The 15,046-nt window shown below is 41.2% G+C and overlaps 1 protein-coding gene across 5 annotated transcripts in view; it reads right to left on the bottom strand.

Moving 5' to 3' along the window:
* Positions 1 to 4,934: 4,934 nt before the first annotated feature.
* The window catches only part of TLE1 (TLE family member 1, transcriptional corepressor), an 88,760-nt gene continuing 78,648 nt past the window's right edge, over positions 4,935 to 15,046 (bottom strand). For 3 of the 5 annotated variants that reach the window (XM_055310529.1, XM_055310530.1, XM_055310532.1), the window contains exons 17-20: positions 12,278 to 12,425; positions 10,693 to 10,843; positions 9,681 to 9,757; positions 4,938 to 9,539 (exon numbers count right to left, since the gene is read on the bottom strand). In XM_055310529.1, the coding sequence (XP_055166504.1) occupies positions 9,432 to 9,539; positions 9,681 to 9,757; positions 10,693 to 10,843; positions 12,278 to 12,425 (484 nt within the window). In that variant the 3' untranslated portion in view covers positions 4,938 to 9,431. Of the gene's footprint in view, positions 9,540 to 9,680; positions 9,758 to 10,692; positions 10,844 to 12,277; positions 12,426 to 15,046 lie in introns of all 5 variants that reach the window. The other 2 variants (XM_055310533.1, XM_055310531.1) reach the window with 2 other exon arrangements.

Below are 15,046 nucleotides of genomic sequence, written 5' to 3'. Positions count from 1 at the left end.
CATACACCTTATTCGTGTGCTGATGGTTTGCATAATGGAAAGGGAAACTGTGTTTCTTTCTTTAATTCTGCCATATAAAACATGCCCATGAAATAATAAATCCAGAATGTTTGGTAAAAATAAAACTCTTGATTGAGATGCTTGTGTTGGGTGGAAGTGACAGATTTTACTTTTGTGCAAACAAGAAAGCCAACTACAGAAATGAAAAATAAGCTCATAAGACATTCAAAACCTATGATCTAGCAATATTCCTGAGATTATTCCAAGAAAATAATTCAAAGGAAGAAGAAAGCAGTTCTATATGTGAAGATGCTTAATACTGCAGTAGTTATTAGAATTAAAACGTGGTTAAAATAGTCATGCAATATTGTAGAAGTAGTCTAGTACAGGGTGGTGTATCATTTGATGGAGCCAATAAAAAGAACTGAAGATTATCCAGATATATGGGGAAGGAAAGGACTTGTGATAGCTTAATGAGAAGAGCAGAATGCAAAATGGAGTGAGTGCTGTGCATTCTCATATGAATGGTATGGGAAATACATCAAAAACAGAAATATTATGATGGAGAGGTTTTGAGGTCTTTTAAAAAATGCTTTGTAGACCCTTTCTTCAAATATATATATATATATATATATATATATATATATATACATACACACACACACATATATTACTATATATATAAATATATAGAAGTAATGATTTGATTTTTGGAATCTTCCCACCTCACTTTTACAAGTGGCTTTTGCATGTTGGCTGTTGCTTATTGCAGAGTATACAGTAAAGCTGGGTTGTTACACTGGTTACTTCACTAACTAGACAGAGTGACAGAAACAGAAATAACAGCATGCCCTGCTCACAGCAAGGGCAATGGCCACATGCATCAAAAATTGCTGACACCCTAGGGCCATTGGGTGGCACAGATGTTAAGTGTCTGACTCTCGGTTTTGGCTCAGTCATGATCCCAGGGTCCTGAGATCAAGCCCTGTGTTGAGCTCTGTGCTTAGCATGGAATCTGCTTAAGGTTCTCTGTACTTCTCCCTGCCCCTCCCACTTGTGCTCTCTCTCAAATAAATAAATCTTTTAAAAATATTGCTGACACCCTGACAATTAGTGGACTAGGTAGAAATTGTACAAGCCTTATTTAGCTCACTCCTCTTGGGTGAAATGCATCATTATAGCCTTTTAAATGGCAAGAGTATGCACACAACTCTTACCTAAACCCTAAAGGATACTGAAACACATATTTTCCTCTTGGAGAGAATGGTCTGAATGATTAGTGTTGTACAAAATGAAGGGGAACCCTCCCAAACTAACCTATTAAGTTCAAGTCCATTCACTGGCACCATGTGCATTTTTCCAGAGCACAGAGTGAACAGACACCAGTTTTCAGCAGAGGGTGCCAGGAATGCAGCACCCCTCCCATCCGAACATGCTGCAAAAACAATTCCGTGTTTCTTTACTAACTGTCTTTTCAGAAGGCAATGTTTGAGTTTGGTTATTTCTAGGGAAAGATGCCAGTTCAGAGGGTCCTGGACACAGAAGCTTGACACTTTACAAGATAACGGATGTGCCTGAGCAGACTGAACTGGAGTCACCAGGTCAGGTACCAGTTATTAATGCGCCAACTTTTGTTAAAGTCTGCTCTGAGACCATTAACTCATTGCGCAAGGCACTCACAATATAATAAAAGCTAGCTGATGAGTTCAATGGTTACCTAAACTGGACCTAAAATAGGAAATAAAGGCATGACCAGTGCCATGTTAAATTCTCAAAACAAAGTCTCAAAAAAAAATTCTTTAAGACTGTAGAAACTCTCAAATGTGTTAAAATTGTTATATTCTCAGAAAATAGAATCTTGTTTTTTTTTAAGATTTTTATTTTATTATTTATTCATGAGAGACACAGAGAGAGATAGGCAGTGACACAGGCAGAGGGAGAAGCAGGTTCCATGCAGGGAGCCCGATGTGGACTCAATCCTGGGACTCCAGGATCATGCCCTGGGCAGAAGGCAGGCGCTAAATCGCTGAGCCACCCAGAGATCCCCATGGCGTCTTGTTTAATCCCTTCAATAGCCTTGTAAGGTAGGCATTTTTATTTCAATTTGTAGTTGGAGAAAAATCCTGAGAGGCACTAAGGAAGTTGCCCAAGGCCATACCCAAATGATAATAAACCCATATCACACCTGGGATCTGTGCCTAATTCCAAACTTGGTGTCCTTCCAACACATCACAGTGCCCAGTGGGCTATTTCCGGCTCACATTCTCATTACAAGTAGGATATCACACCTGCAGCTACAGAAGAACCTTTTGTTTTAAACAACAAAAACAATACAGAAGTAGGTTATCATTCCTTGCTTTTAACTCATTACTAGGGTTTACCATCATTGGGGTTTGTAAATTACCTCTTTGAAGCAAGCGGCGGATAACTGTAGAAAATAATGAACGTACTTTCTTAATATTGAAAAGAGATCATACAAGTTTATATAACAGAAACCCATCTTGAGAAAATTAGACACTCACTTTAGGTGTCTAAAAGAAGCTATCAAGGCTCTATGAAAGATTTCCTAGGACTGCTAATGGGACAGAGATCTTAAGTATAGGGATCACATGGTCAACGAGCTGACCTCGTCTGGATCCTTTCAAAGAATAAATCTAAGCTTGAGCAAAACTAAATGAGAAAATGGGATATCACTTATTGCCTACCATTAGCAAATATGTCTTAGGGTAAGAACCATGTGGTTGACCTGAGGCAAGCTAGCATTACCATGCTCTGCTGGGAGTAGTATAAATAGTCCCAAGACTATTTGAAAGTCTTCTAGAAAGCAATTTGGCAGTGTATATCAAAGATCTGCAGTAACATTTTATCTTTTGATACAGTAATTCCATTTCTTGGGATTAATTCTAAGGAAAGGAAGAGAAATAAGGAGAGAAAATTATATATGAACATTTTCTTTACAAGGATTGTAACAATATCCCAATATTTGAAATAGCCCACTTACCTAACAAATGAGAAATGAGCAAATTATAGTAAATCCAACATTGTGAGTTGTGTGCAAATAAATTTTAATAAAGAAAAATAAAGTCGACTAGCAAAAAATCCTCCAAATAACCCAATTAAAAAATGGGCAAAGATGTGAATACATGTTTTTCCAGAGAAGACATACAAATGGCCAACAGGTACATGAAAAGGTGCTTAGCAAAAAAAAAAAAAGGTGCTTAGCATCATTAATCACTAAGAGAAACAGAAATCAAATACAAGGTGATTATCACCTCATACCTGTTTGGATATCTATCATCAAAAAGACAAGCGATAACAAATGCTAGCAAGTGAGTGGAGAAAAGAGAACCCTTGGTGCATTGTTGGTAGGAATGTTCACTGGTGCAGCCACAATGGAAAACAGCATGGAGGTTCCTCAAAAAATTAAAAATAGAATTATCATGTGATCCATCCAGCCATCCCAATTCTGGATTTATATCCAAAGGAAATGAAATGATTATCTCAAAGAGATATCTGCACTCCCATGATCAATGCAACATTGTTCACAATAGCCAAGGTATAGAAACAACCTATGAGTCCATCAGTGGATGACTGGATAAAGGAAATGTGAGACACACACACACACATAAAATTATTGAGCCTTTAAAAAAAAGGAAATGTTGCCATTTGCAACAACATGGATGAACCTAGAGAAAGACAAACACTGTATGGTATCACCTACATGTGCAGTTAAAAAAAAAAAAAAGAAGAAGAATGAACTCATAGAAACAGAATGATGATTGCCAGGGGCTGGAAAGTAAGGAAAATAGGGAGAGGTTGGTAAAAGGGTACAAACTTTCCATTTTAAGATGAACAAGGTCCAAGGATAAAAACACTGTAGTATATTAACTGAAATTTGCTGGGACAGTAGAACTGAAGTGTTCTCACTACTTCCCCAAAATAAATATTCAAGGCGATAGATATGTTAGTTAGCTTGATGGGGGAATCATTTCATAATATATGCTTCTATCAAATTATTACGTTGCACACTTTAAATATCTAATAATTATTTTTGTCAATTATACTTCAAGCTGAAAACAAGAAAAGCAAAAGAAGGCAAGAAACACATTATAAAACCATATGGACAAGAAGGTAGAACAGAATTAAGGTGCTAGGTTTTGGAGTCTGACCACCTGGATTAAAATCTGACTCCACCAATAATTAGCTGTGTGATCTCCAGCTAGTTAGTTACTGCCTCTCTGTGCTTATTTCTTTATCTGTTAAATGAGCATGAACCCAATAACCACCTCATTGGGCTTCTTTGAACATTAAGTGAGATAATACAGTGTACAAATGTCCTTGAGTATTTGGTACTCAACAAAAGTTCATTATTATTAATTATCTATATTATATTGAACATATTTGATATGAGAATACAACATTGTTTCTTAGAGGCATCATTATGGAGTTTATTTTCTTCTTCATACCTTGTTATATTTTCCAAGTTAAAATCAGAGGTATATGATAGTTTTATGAGTAAAAAAATACTATCATGTGGGAACATCTGGAAGCCCTTGGCCCAGTGCCTGGCACACAACAGTTCTTCCAAACTGTTGCTAAAATGGCAACAGACAGCTAATGACCTAGACAGCTAATGTCAAATGAATAATTTACATCCAAGACTGTTGAGAGCTGCCTGTCCAGTCCTTTACTGTTGGGTTTCCTTAGGGCTGTGGTTCACCCATATTGCCCTCTGTTATTATCAGCAGATCTTCCCCAGACCTCTCTCAGTAGAATAATTTCACTAAGGGCCGAGGTCACATCCTCGATAAATACTGGTGGATTGACTGATCTAATATGATAATCTGAAGAATAAAAACATTCTATAAAGTCAGCAGCTTGTTATTTTACACACAGTAAGTATTCCAATTTTCTTTTTTTTTTTTAAAGATTTTATTTACTTATTCATGAAACACACACAGAGAGAGGCAGAGACATAGGCAGAGGGAGAAGCAGGCTCCTTGTAGTGAGCCCAATGTGGGACTCGATCTCGGGACCGGGATCATGCCCCGAGCTGAAGGCAGATGTTCAACCACTAAGCCACCCAGGCATCCCGTAAGTATTCCAATTTTCAAAGAACAAGTTCTAACTTTTAATTATACATCACCACTCCAATTAAGCATTCACAAGGCTTCCACTACTTTAGGTCCTTGTGGTAGGTTTTCTAATCCTAATAGAAGTCTCATATAACTCAGATTAAATTAGGACTAAGTGAGGCACCTGGATGGCTCAGTGGTTGAGCGTCTGATGCCTCTGGTTCTGGTCGTGATCCTGGAGTCCTAGGATCTAGTCCCACATCGGGCTCCCCACAGGGAGCCTGCTTCTCCCTCTGCCTGTCTCTCATGAATAAATAAAATCTTAAAAAAAAAAGATTAAGGCAAATGCAACTGTTTAAAGTACTCAATTTGCATTTGTATTATAATATTCAGCTTCAAAAGTTAGTTTGGGGACCAAAAACTAAAGCAACAGCCACCTCCAAAGAGTAGGTCTTATGTTTTATTGTCATTTTAGTTCTACTCCTTACCCCTGAAGATTAAAAGATGGGAGAGATCCAGGCAAGAGACTACGAATCCACTCTAAAAGGTATTTTTTTTTTTAATTTATGTATGATAGTCACACACACACACACACACACACACACACACACACACAGAGAGAGAGAGAGAGAGAGAGAGAGAGGCAGAGACACAGGCAGAGGGAGAAGCAGGCTCCATGCACCGGGAGCCCGATGTGGGATTCGATCCCGGGTCTCCAGGATCGCGCCCTGGGCCAAAGGCAGGCACTAAACCACTGCGCCACCCAGGGATCCCTCTAAAAGGTTTTTAAAACACCGATAGCTCCATTATAAAGACTATTGCTCTAGATGAACAATTCTCAAAGTGTGGTCTCCAGACCAGAAGCCTCAAGACCAAGTAGAAACGTGGACAGTTACAAATTCTCAGGTCCCACCCAATCTACTGACTCAAAAACTCAAGAGTTGGGGACCCCAAAATCTGAATCTGTTCCTACTGGTGATTCTGATGCCCATTAAAGTTTGAGAACAACTTTTCTAGAAATATGAACCCAACTCTCAAGCATTTAACTGTTTAAGTGCCAGGACAAAATATGAAACCAAAGCTTTGGGTATCTGTTGAGTAAATTCCCCAGAGCAGAAAATAACCCTCACCCAAGCTACAGTTTGCTCAGGGAAGCCCGAAACTGTGGTGATCTGACGCTTTCATTGCTGAGCGAGGAGTGAAGAGCTGTCCGAGAAGAAAAAAATCCATGGATCTACAGCAGAATGGAGTTTGAAATGTCATCACTCAATTTCAAGCTGATGACAGAGGCAGCAGTCAGTCTCTTGATGGCATGAAACAGCATGCTGAAGTTAAGAATTTGATCTCTCTCTGATTTGTTGGAAAACTCATTGGGGAAAGTCACAACCTCTGTGTGCCAACAGCAAAAGTGCCATTTTAAAAAAAAATCTCCGTATGAATGCTCAATGGCTTTAAAGCCAGAAGCTACTTACCAGTCATGAAATCTTTAAAAAAAAAAAAAAAATTAGGCCATCAAAAAATCCCATCTCTCAACCGTTGTGAAGATTATAATTTATGTCAAACACTTCCCTATCACCTGGCAAATAGCACAACCTTAAAAAAATGCTAATTATCATATTGATGAAATATTTTGTCCTTATTAGGAGTTCTAGAAACATCTAGTTTTACAAAAAGACATTCCAAACCTAATCTCACTAGGATTTCAATTTTTACCCAGTAAACTTCAATTCCATGGACGAGCCAGATGGCATAAACCTACATTCAAGGTGCAAAGACTGCGAGTGCTTAAAAAAAACAGGATTAAATACATTTAGGGATAATGACAATCATCTCCGAACGTGTTTATGGGTAAAACTGCCTAGTACCATTTTTGGCACATAGAGGTGACCAACATCTAGTTGAATCTGAATTTATTAAACCTGAATTTGTAATCCATATTCAAAGCATGGAGTATACCAACTTTTGGCTTACCAGGGTTTCAACAATCCCATGATTCCAGACTGCTTGGGGACAGCAGCATGACTCCTAATTTCAGTTTAGGAAAAAATTGCTTTCCCACTCACATCCTCCAATTGTGAGAGAGCTGCCACTCAGTCCTGCTTTTGATCCCCTAGACTCAGAGGGGCAGGCACAACTATTGTATCATTCCCATTTTACAAGGAGGGAAACAATTGTCTTGGCAATTCCCCAAGATTCCAAACACCCTGAGCAGAGGAGCAGGACTTGCGCTAAGATGCCTCTTTCAGCACCACACTAGCAAATGGAGACGGTTTCATTAGATTCACGATAATTGAGGAGTTGTAAGGTCTACACCCTCAGAAAATATAACTAGAGACAGAATATCCGAAGCTTGAGAAACAAGAAAGCATGGAAGGAAAAAAATGCACCAAGAGAAAACAGGGCTATTTCTTTAACCTAGAGTCCTTTCAAAACCCCCTCCTCTTAATGGGCACACAGCTAGCTGCACAGCAAGCAAGACATCCCTTTTCCCAGTCTCCCACGTGACTGAGTTCTAGCCAATTAGGAATAATGAACAGACTCTTAAGTCATCTGCTTGAAAGGTTATCTGTCCCCTGGACTTTAACTTTCCCCACTGCTGGCTGGGAGTGGGGGCAACAGAAGCCCGCATGAAAGCACAGCGCGGCACCACTGGCTCAGGTCTCTAGGGGAAGGCACAAACTCCCGTGGTCTCTAAGCCACTGCATTGGAGGTCTCTGTTCTAGCAACTTAAGTGCTTCCCTCCTATTATAGAAAATAGGGAAGTCAGGTAAGAGACAACAGAAAAGATAAATACTACATTAATAAGCCATCAGCATATGTAGTACAGAAACATGCTTCATTATACAGGGGAGGGATGAGAGAAATCAGCTTCCGTAATTAGGGCTTTGCCATTCTCTTAATGAGAAGAGAAAATATTTAACAAACTCTCAGCATACACAAATATTATTTTGGCAAAAGGCAAACAAAATAACGTTGTTAAATGTATAAAAACAAGAAGGTCTGGATAACAAATGAAAAATATTAAGACAAACTGCCAACAACTTGCTGGATCCTAAGAAAACAAGAACATTAAAAATTCCTTAGGTGCTATTTTTAAATAGCCAGGAAACTTGGCTTAAAAATATTAACCGTTCTTTTCTAAAATATAACAGCAAATAATAGGTATACGAAGAAGTGAGCCACGTAGCCTTTTCAGGAGGAAACATGAATGGCCAACGTTAAGGTTTCATCTAATCAAATTAATAAAAGCTTGTCCACCAAGAGCAAGACCAGACTAATGAGAGATCACAATGGCTAGAAGAAGCTGAGGGGAAAGCCTTAATGAGAAGAATGGGGCTGAGTGCTGGGTGTGACTGGCTTAAATCAATCCATATAATAGATTAAATAAATATTAACGAGACAAAACCAGTTGGGATCCCATCTTTCTTTTACAGGTTAATGAATTCCACAGCTTTGTGAACATCATTGATCATAACACTAGACACAAGTCACCCCACATGCCTCGAGATGTGCCAAGAAAGATTTGAAGATGGCCTTTCCTAAAGAATATTCTGTCTCCCTATGAATCACCAGGAAAAAGCAGATTTTAATTTGTGACCTCCAATCACAAGTGTATCTTAAAAAAGGAAACATGAATCCTGATGAAGTTATTTTAGCTTCCCAAATAAAAGTGTCACTAGCAAACCTTCAAGGACTGACTATTCTTAGTCTTGAGTTCCCAGGAACTCAGAAGTGTTGATCAGGTGCCAGGGCAGTGCGAGCCCATGGCGAAATATATTGGCAAATTCAAAAGTGCATTTTTAAACATCCTCTGCAAATGTGTGGACTTTGCTGATAAAATCTACATTAATGATCCCAAAGCTTTGATAGAAACAGAAAAGAAGGAAAGGGAAAACCACTTATTGGTACTAAAGCCTTTACTGTAATAAACCAAATATATTTACAATTTATACAAATGTTTAACCTTCAACAAAAATACAAAAAAACATTTCACAAGATGCAAAACCAGGAAACAAGTTCATTGGAGACACCACTGCTCTACCAAGCACAGAACGTGAGGGGAACTGCAAGGAACAGAAAGGTAATCTAGGCAGATCACACAGAAAGGAAAGAACAGGCTCTGCCTACAGCCCTTGGCCCCTCTGTCCACTCTGCCTCGGTGTCCGTTTGGTCTAGGTAGATCGGTGACCTTCAGTTGATGGGACTCGTTGCCTCCTCTTTGTAGACTCAAAATAGTTTTGTGTCAAGGTTTGGAAACAGGTTTTCTTTTTTTTCCTTTTAAAGTTACAACTTTTCTATTTCTACAAATTCAAAACATTTTGGCCCGATTCAACTATAAATGTTAAACCCATGTTTTCAGTAGATGACTTCGTAGACTGTAGCCTTCTTGTCTCCTGAGCCAGTGACTATGTACTTATCATCCACTGAGATGTCACAGCTAAGCACAGATGAGGACTCTTTGGACTGGAAGAGAAAACAAGAGGCAAAGGTTTTCTGTGAATGGCGATGCTCAGAGGCCCTGCTCCTCCCCCAGGCACCTTCACTTCTGGAGTCATGGAGAATGCCCTCATCAAACTGCCATTCCTGGAAGGGGCAGTGACCCACCTGGAATATACTAGCTCCGTAGGGGGTCCGCCAAGCATTGAGGAGGTTGTCCTTGCCAGTACTCACAAACCATTTACCTAGAGTCAGCAAAGGAATATGGGGTTTAGCAAGATTAAAATACCTACTATATTATTAGCAACCCAGACTAAAACAAACTCAGAGCATTTCTAATCATGAACTATCATGTGCAACGGCTTTGGCTGGGATGTGAAGGGAGAGATCAGGTTTTAAATCTGGGCTCCACCGTGAACCACCTGTGGTCTTGGGTTTTATCGAAGCAGCAGGGGCTGTGTCAGCCCCATGAGCCACCAGATACACTTCGGAACACTCAGCACACAGTGGGTCCTCAAATAGTGAGATGATGAAGCTACTGTCCTTTTCATCACTTTCCTCATGATGAAATGGGACTAGGAAGGATTAAATGATGAACTTGAGTAAAATGCCAGACACGAATATATGGCACATAGAATGTGCTCATTGACTAATGGTCACTCATCCCTCAGTCCACTCCAAGAACAAATATCCGACTCCACATGAACTTCTTCCCTCTTCACTGTAGCATATAACTGTGTGGGGGAAGCTAAATAATCCCTTCTGTGATCCTCATTCCCTATCCTGCTCAATCCAAAGTGACTTCCAGTGTGCCTGCCCCAGGCTTCTGTAAGTTCCTCCCCGCATTAGAGTGGTAACTAACTGCCCTCCACCTCGGCCCCAGACTCTCCCGCTAAATAATAATGATAATGATAATGATGATAATAATAATAATGATAACAATAATAATAAAAAAATCTGTCAAAACCTTGCAAGCATTACCTACTGACTTTTCTCATATTAGGAAAATGGGTTGAAACGGACATCACTATGCTCTGAGGGACGTATTAACACAATAGAATTATTGCATCCAGCTGCTCAGAGAACATTTTTTCCAGACATGATCTCCACTGTATTTTTTTAAGAAGTATTTTCTATTGAGGCCACTGGCATCCTCCAGTTTCCTTTCAGCTCCACTCACCACAATAAGCAAATTTTAGGGACAGCACGCAGCTCTCATGGAGATGCAGCTGGTACTTGTCAGGCTTATTTACATGAAGAACTTCCACATTGCTACTCTCCATGCCCACGGCCAGCCACTCCCCAGTTGGGCAGTATCCAAGGGAGAAGATCTGTAGGAAGCAGAACAGGCTCACTAGTGATTTTGCCCAATAAACTGAGAAGTAAAATGGCAACAAGAAACGGGGGTAAATTAGCAAAGAAGAGGAGATGTAATTCAGCAAACTCCAGTCTGTAGTAGTCCATGGGACAAGAGACCCAACACAGACACACTATGTGTTAAAAACCTTTATGAAAACAATCAGAAAACTTGGAATACATACATCACATGGAATGAAATTATTTTTTAAAAAGTATTTTTTTAAGTTTACATATTTAAATAATCTCTACCCCCAATGTGGGGCTCAAACTCACGACCCCGAGATCAAGAGCCACATGCTCTTCTGAGTAAGCTGGCTAGGTGCCCCAAGAAATGAGTCTTACTAATAATGACATCTGTGTGTATGTTTTCACGTGGTGCTTGTCCTTTGCAGATACTCCCTGAAATGCTTATGGATGAAATGACACGAGGTCTGGGATTTACATTAAAACAATCCAGTGTTTGGGGGGCAGGGATGATACATGAGACAAGTTATGGGTTTGCAGCTGTAAAGCTGAGTAATGAGCAAACAGGGTTTATCGGATACTTCTCTTACTTCCATATGCTAGGACATTTTCTCCACTCGTATATATCTGAAATTTTCCATAAGAAGTTATTTTTTTTAAAAAGGCAGACCAAAAACAGTAGCCTAACTCATGCCGAGAAAAGGGCTGGAATGAGAAGACTCTAAGAGACTCCCCACAAGATTAACAGGGACACAAAATTTAGAACTGTGCACAGCTACACATGAGTAATGATCAAAAGATCAATCCCACCGTCAGAAGACACCTAGAATGGCACTGTTGTTCCCAGAACAAGTCTAGATTCAGATACTTGATATCTAACTCATCTCCATGATCCACAAAGTTGCCATTTCCTGTAATTTCAAACCTCCATAAATCTAGCCAGCCACGAGTCCAGTTTCCGAGGGATGAATAAGAAAACGGGCAACCACTGAGATGCTGCTGCTGCATTTTTTTAAGCTCCCCGATGCAAGGGAAATGAATTAACTTTCAGAGTGTTGTGATTTTTCTTGACTCCTCATGATAACCCGGCACATTTTTCAAGCTCTGTTTATATGTGGATCCAATAATGACCTCTCACCTCCCACACTACATGGTGGGAATATGTACAGCAGGTCAAACTGTATGTCCCTTGTTGAACAAGTTCCTGCAGTGAACTCACATATAAGTAAAACTCACAGGTCTTACTGACAAAGTTTTAGAAACCACGCTAAGCATTTCAGAGGCTTTGTTTGTCTGTGGGGTTTTTTTATTGTTTGTTTTAAATGGGTATCTCAAATTTAAGGCTAGTCTGTCTGCCTCCTAATTACTGCCACGGGGTATGAAGGGAGGAAGACATCACACACAGGACACTTCAGAGATTCCTGTGGGGAAAAGCGCATCACCTGTGAGGTGAAGTCATGCTGCTGCAGCTGGCGCCCCTCGCGTAGGTCCCAGGACCTGACCGTGTTGTCCAGGCCACCCGTCCAGAGCTTGGTGCCATCGTTAGAAATGTCAATACAGCTGGCCCCATCTGTGTGGCCCTGGAATTGCCTGATAAAACAAACGAGATTGAATAATGATTTCCTGCCAGAGCTCAAGGTAAACACTGTTGTGTTGTTAGTTTTGGACGCGGGGTGTGTGTGTCATCTCTTCAGTGTCTGCTGATGTGCAAGATCAAACTAACCTTCCCCCGAGGAGGAAACAGCACCTGCAGATTTTTTTCCCTTTTCTTTTTTCACGATCCAAGTGCTAAAGAAATGGAATGCCATTTTAGGTCATCACACAGGAGAAGTTAAATGCGCTCTTGTAGCTCTTCTTACAAATCCGTCTGGAAGGTAAAATTCCTCCCGGGTCTGGAAAAGTGTTTGAGTGTTAAAAGAAAAAAAAAAAAAGGACAAACACACAGAATCCCAAGTGTATTCTGTAAAGAAAGACGTCGGCCCGCATCAGTACATTACCAGCTCAGGGTCCCAGAAACACTCCCTTTTCCATGAAGGAGTCCACAAGGCAATGCCCTCCATGCCAACACAGCATGAGCTCACATATTTACTCAACCTCGCTTTCTGTGTTAGAAAGAGCCCTGCGTTAGGAAATCTGGACTCCCAGAGATGAAGGATCATACCATCCGCCTGATTCGGGGGCACTGAGCAGAGACTGCTAACTGCTGAGGCTGACCCATGGGCACCTCCTTGCCACCCTGCCTTGAAGGTCAGCTCAAGGTTGTTCTCTTAGAGAGAACTCATGTGGTTCAGTCAAAAAAAAAAAAAAAAAAAAAAAAACAAGACCAGAAACAATCAAGTGACAGGGGTTTGTGGCGCAAAGAGGCTCTGCTAGGCCCGAGGTGGGGTCTGCTGAGGGAGAGGCCACACTGAGCCACCGCAGGGTTGGTGGTTTGTGGATTCTGGACCTGGTTCTGCAGGGCAGGAGGGAGTCAGCAAGGAAGTGACCAGAACAGGCCCCATCGCTACGGGGAACCAGGCGGGATACGTTAGAGGGGCTGGGGAGTTTCAACACCCAGAGAAGAGTCTCTATGTCTGTCCTTCCTCTAGGTCCCCTCACCTTATTATTCTCACAGAGCTCCAAACTTTGAAACTGAGCTTAGAATTTAATGAGTGGAGTGTGGGGACGCCTGGGTGGCTCAGTTGAGCGTCTGCCCTCGGCTCAGGGCATGAGCCTGGGGTCCTGGGATTGAATCCCACACTGGGCTCCCCACAGGGAGCCTGCTTCTCCCTCTGTCTGTGTCTCTGCCTCTCTCTCGACTAAATAAATAAAATCATTAAAAAAAAAAAAAGAGTTTATTGAGTGTGGAAGACAAGACAAAGCACCACTTGATGTGAATTCTAAGATGAGAGCTTCAAAAATCGTTCCTCTAAAAGCTATTCTGAACATCCATCTTAGTCTTCTTCCCCACATGCACGCAACCCTCCCCACTGTGTCCCATGCACACGTACCCCAGCCAGACTTTCCTTTCCTCCAAGACTTCCCCACAGGTCACCCAAGATGACTGCAGCCTCAGACTCATCTTGTGAAAGTTCTGCTATTCCATCCTGGTTTCTACTCGAGAAACCCAGTGACCTCTCTGCATTCTCTGCAGAGTCATGAATGCCTTTCTCTGCTGACGTCAGGTGCCTGGTGGGTGTTCCTCCACCTCTCCCACCTACAAATCTCGGTACTAATCTCAGGCTCCTGGAAGACAGGCTCAGACCGTGCTGGGTCTCGGGAGATACTGAGATGCTCAGCAGATTCCATGTCACCTTCTCATACAGAGAAGCCACCAGCTACCTGCAGCCAACCCAAACTGAGCAAGACATTTGTAAAACACTACCCTGTTATATTCAGTAGGGCGCCAGCACAGAGCAGGAGTTCAGAGCACAGACATAAGAACAGCATGCCTGTGCCCCATCACATCTCCCCCACACCCAATTGTGTGAGCCAGGCAAACAGACTTAACCTCTCTGTGTACCTCAGGTTCCTTACCTATAAAATCAAAATAATAGCAGTGCAGATGTTCTGAGGATTAAACGGATTAGTATTTGAAAAGGCCTTAGAATTAAAATGTTGAAAGTGTTATTTATTGAGATTAAAAAAAAAAAAAAGAAAAGAAAAAAACAACAAACACCTGTTGGGCTAAAAGTTTGAAGGGGGTGTCAGCTCCAGCTGCATGTGTCCATTCTGCACATTCTGAGCTGCTCAGCAGATGACAAGAGAAAAATAATGGCCATGGTGTCACCCACACACAGGGACAGAGCCTGGCTCGGTGACACTGACTGGATTTCTATAGAGGACATCTGGACGGAGACTAAGCTGCTATAATGACATCTAAAGTCCATCCCTTTGCTCTGGCACATGGACCCAAAGCATTAGGGGACCTGTTAAGTAATTCATGAACCTAAAATGCACCATAAATGAAGAGTACTTCTGAGCAAAGTTGAAATAGGGAATAAACCAGAACATACACCAGTTTCACCTGGGATGTTTAACTGGTGCTTCCCTTTGGAAACTTTTCTGTAACATCTCTGGTGTGGACTCTGATTCCAGCAGAGGGAAGGAGCTGGCCAGCACTGAGAAGAGACACAGGGCTGGCAGGACTGCAGCTGTCACCACAGTTAAGAGGACAGATTCCAGGAAGTTGGGCTCATTCCTGGGGAGAATGACCCTTGGACAGTGCTGAT

The sequence above is a fragment of the Nyctereutes procyonoides genome, unplaced genomic scaffold (genome assembly GCF_905146905.1).
Source record: "Nyctereutes procyonoides isolate TBG_1078 unplaced genomic scaffold, NYPRO_anot_genome, whole genome shotgun sequence".
Taxonomy (NCBI): domain Eukaryota; kingdom Metazoa; phylum Chordata; class Mammalia; order Carnivora; family Canidae; genus Nyctereutes; species Nyctereutes procyonoides.
This window is presented reverse-complemented; position numbering and strand designations above follow the sequence as displayed.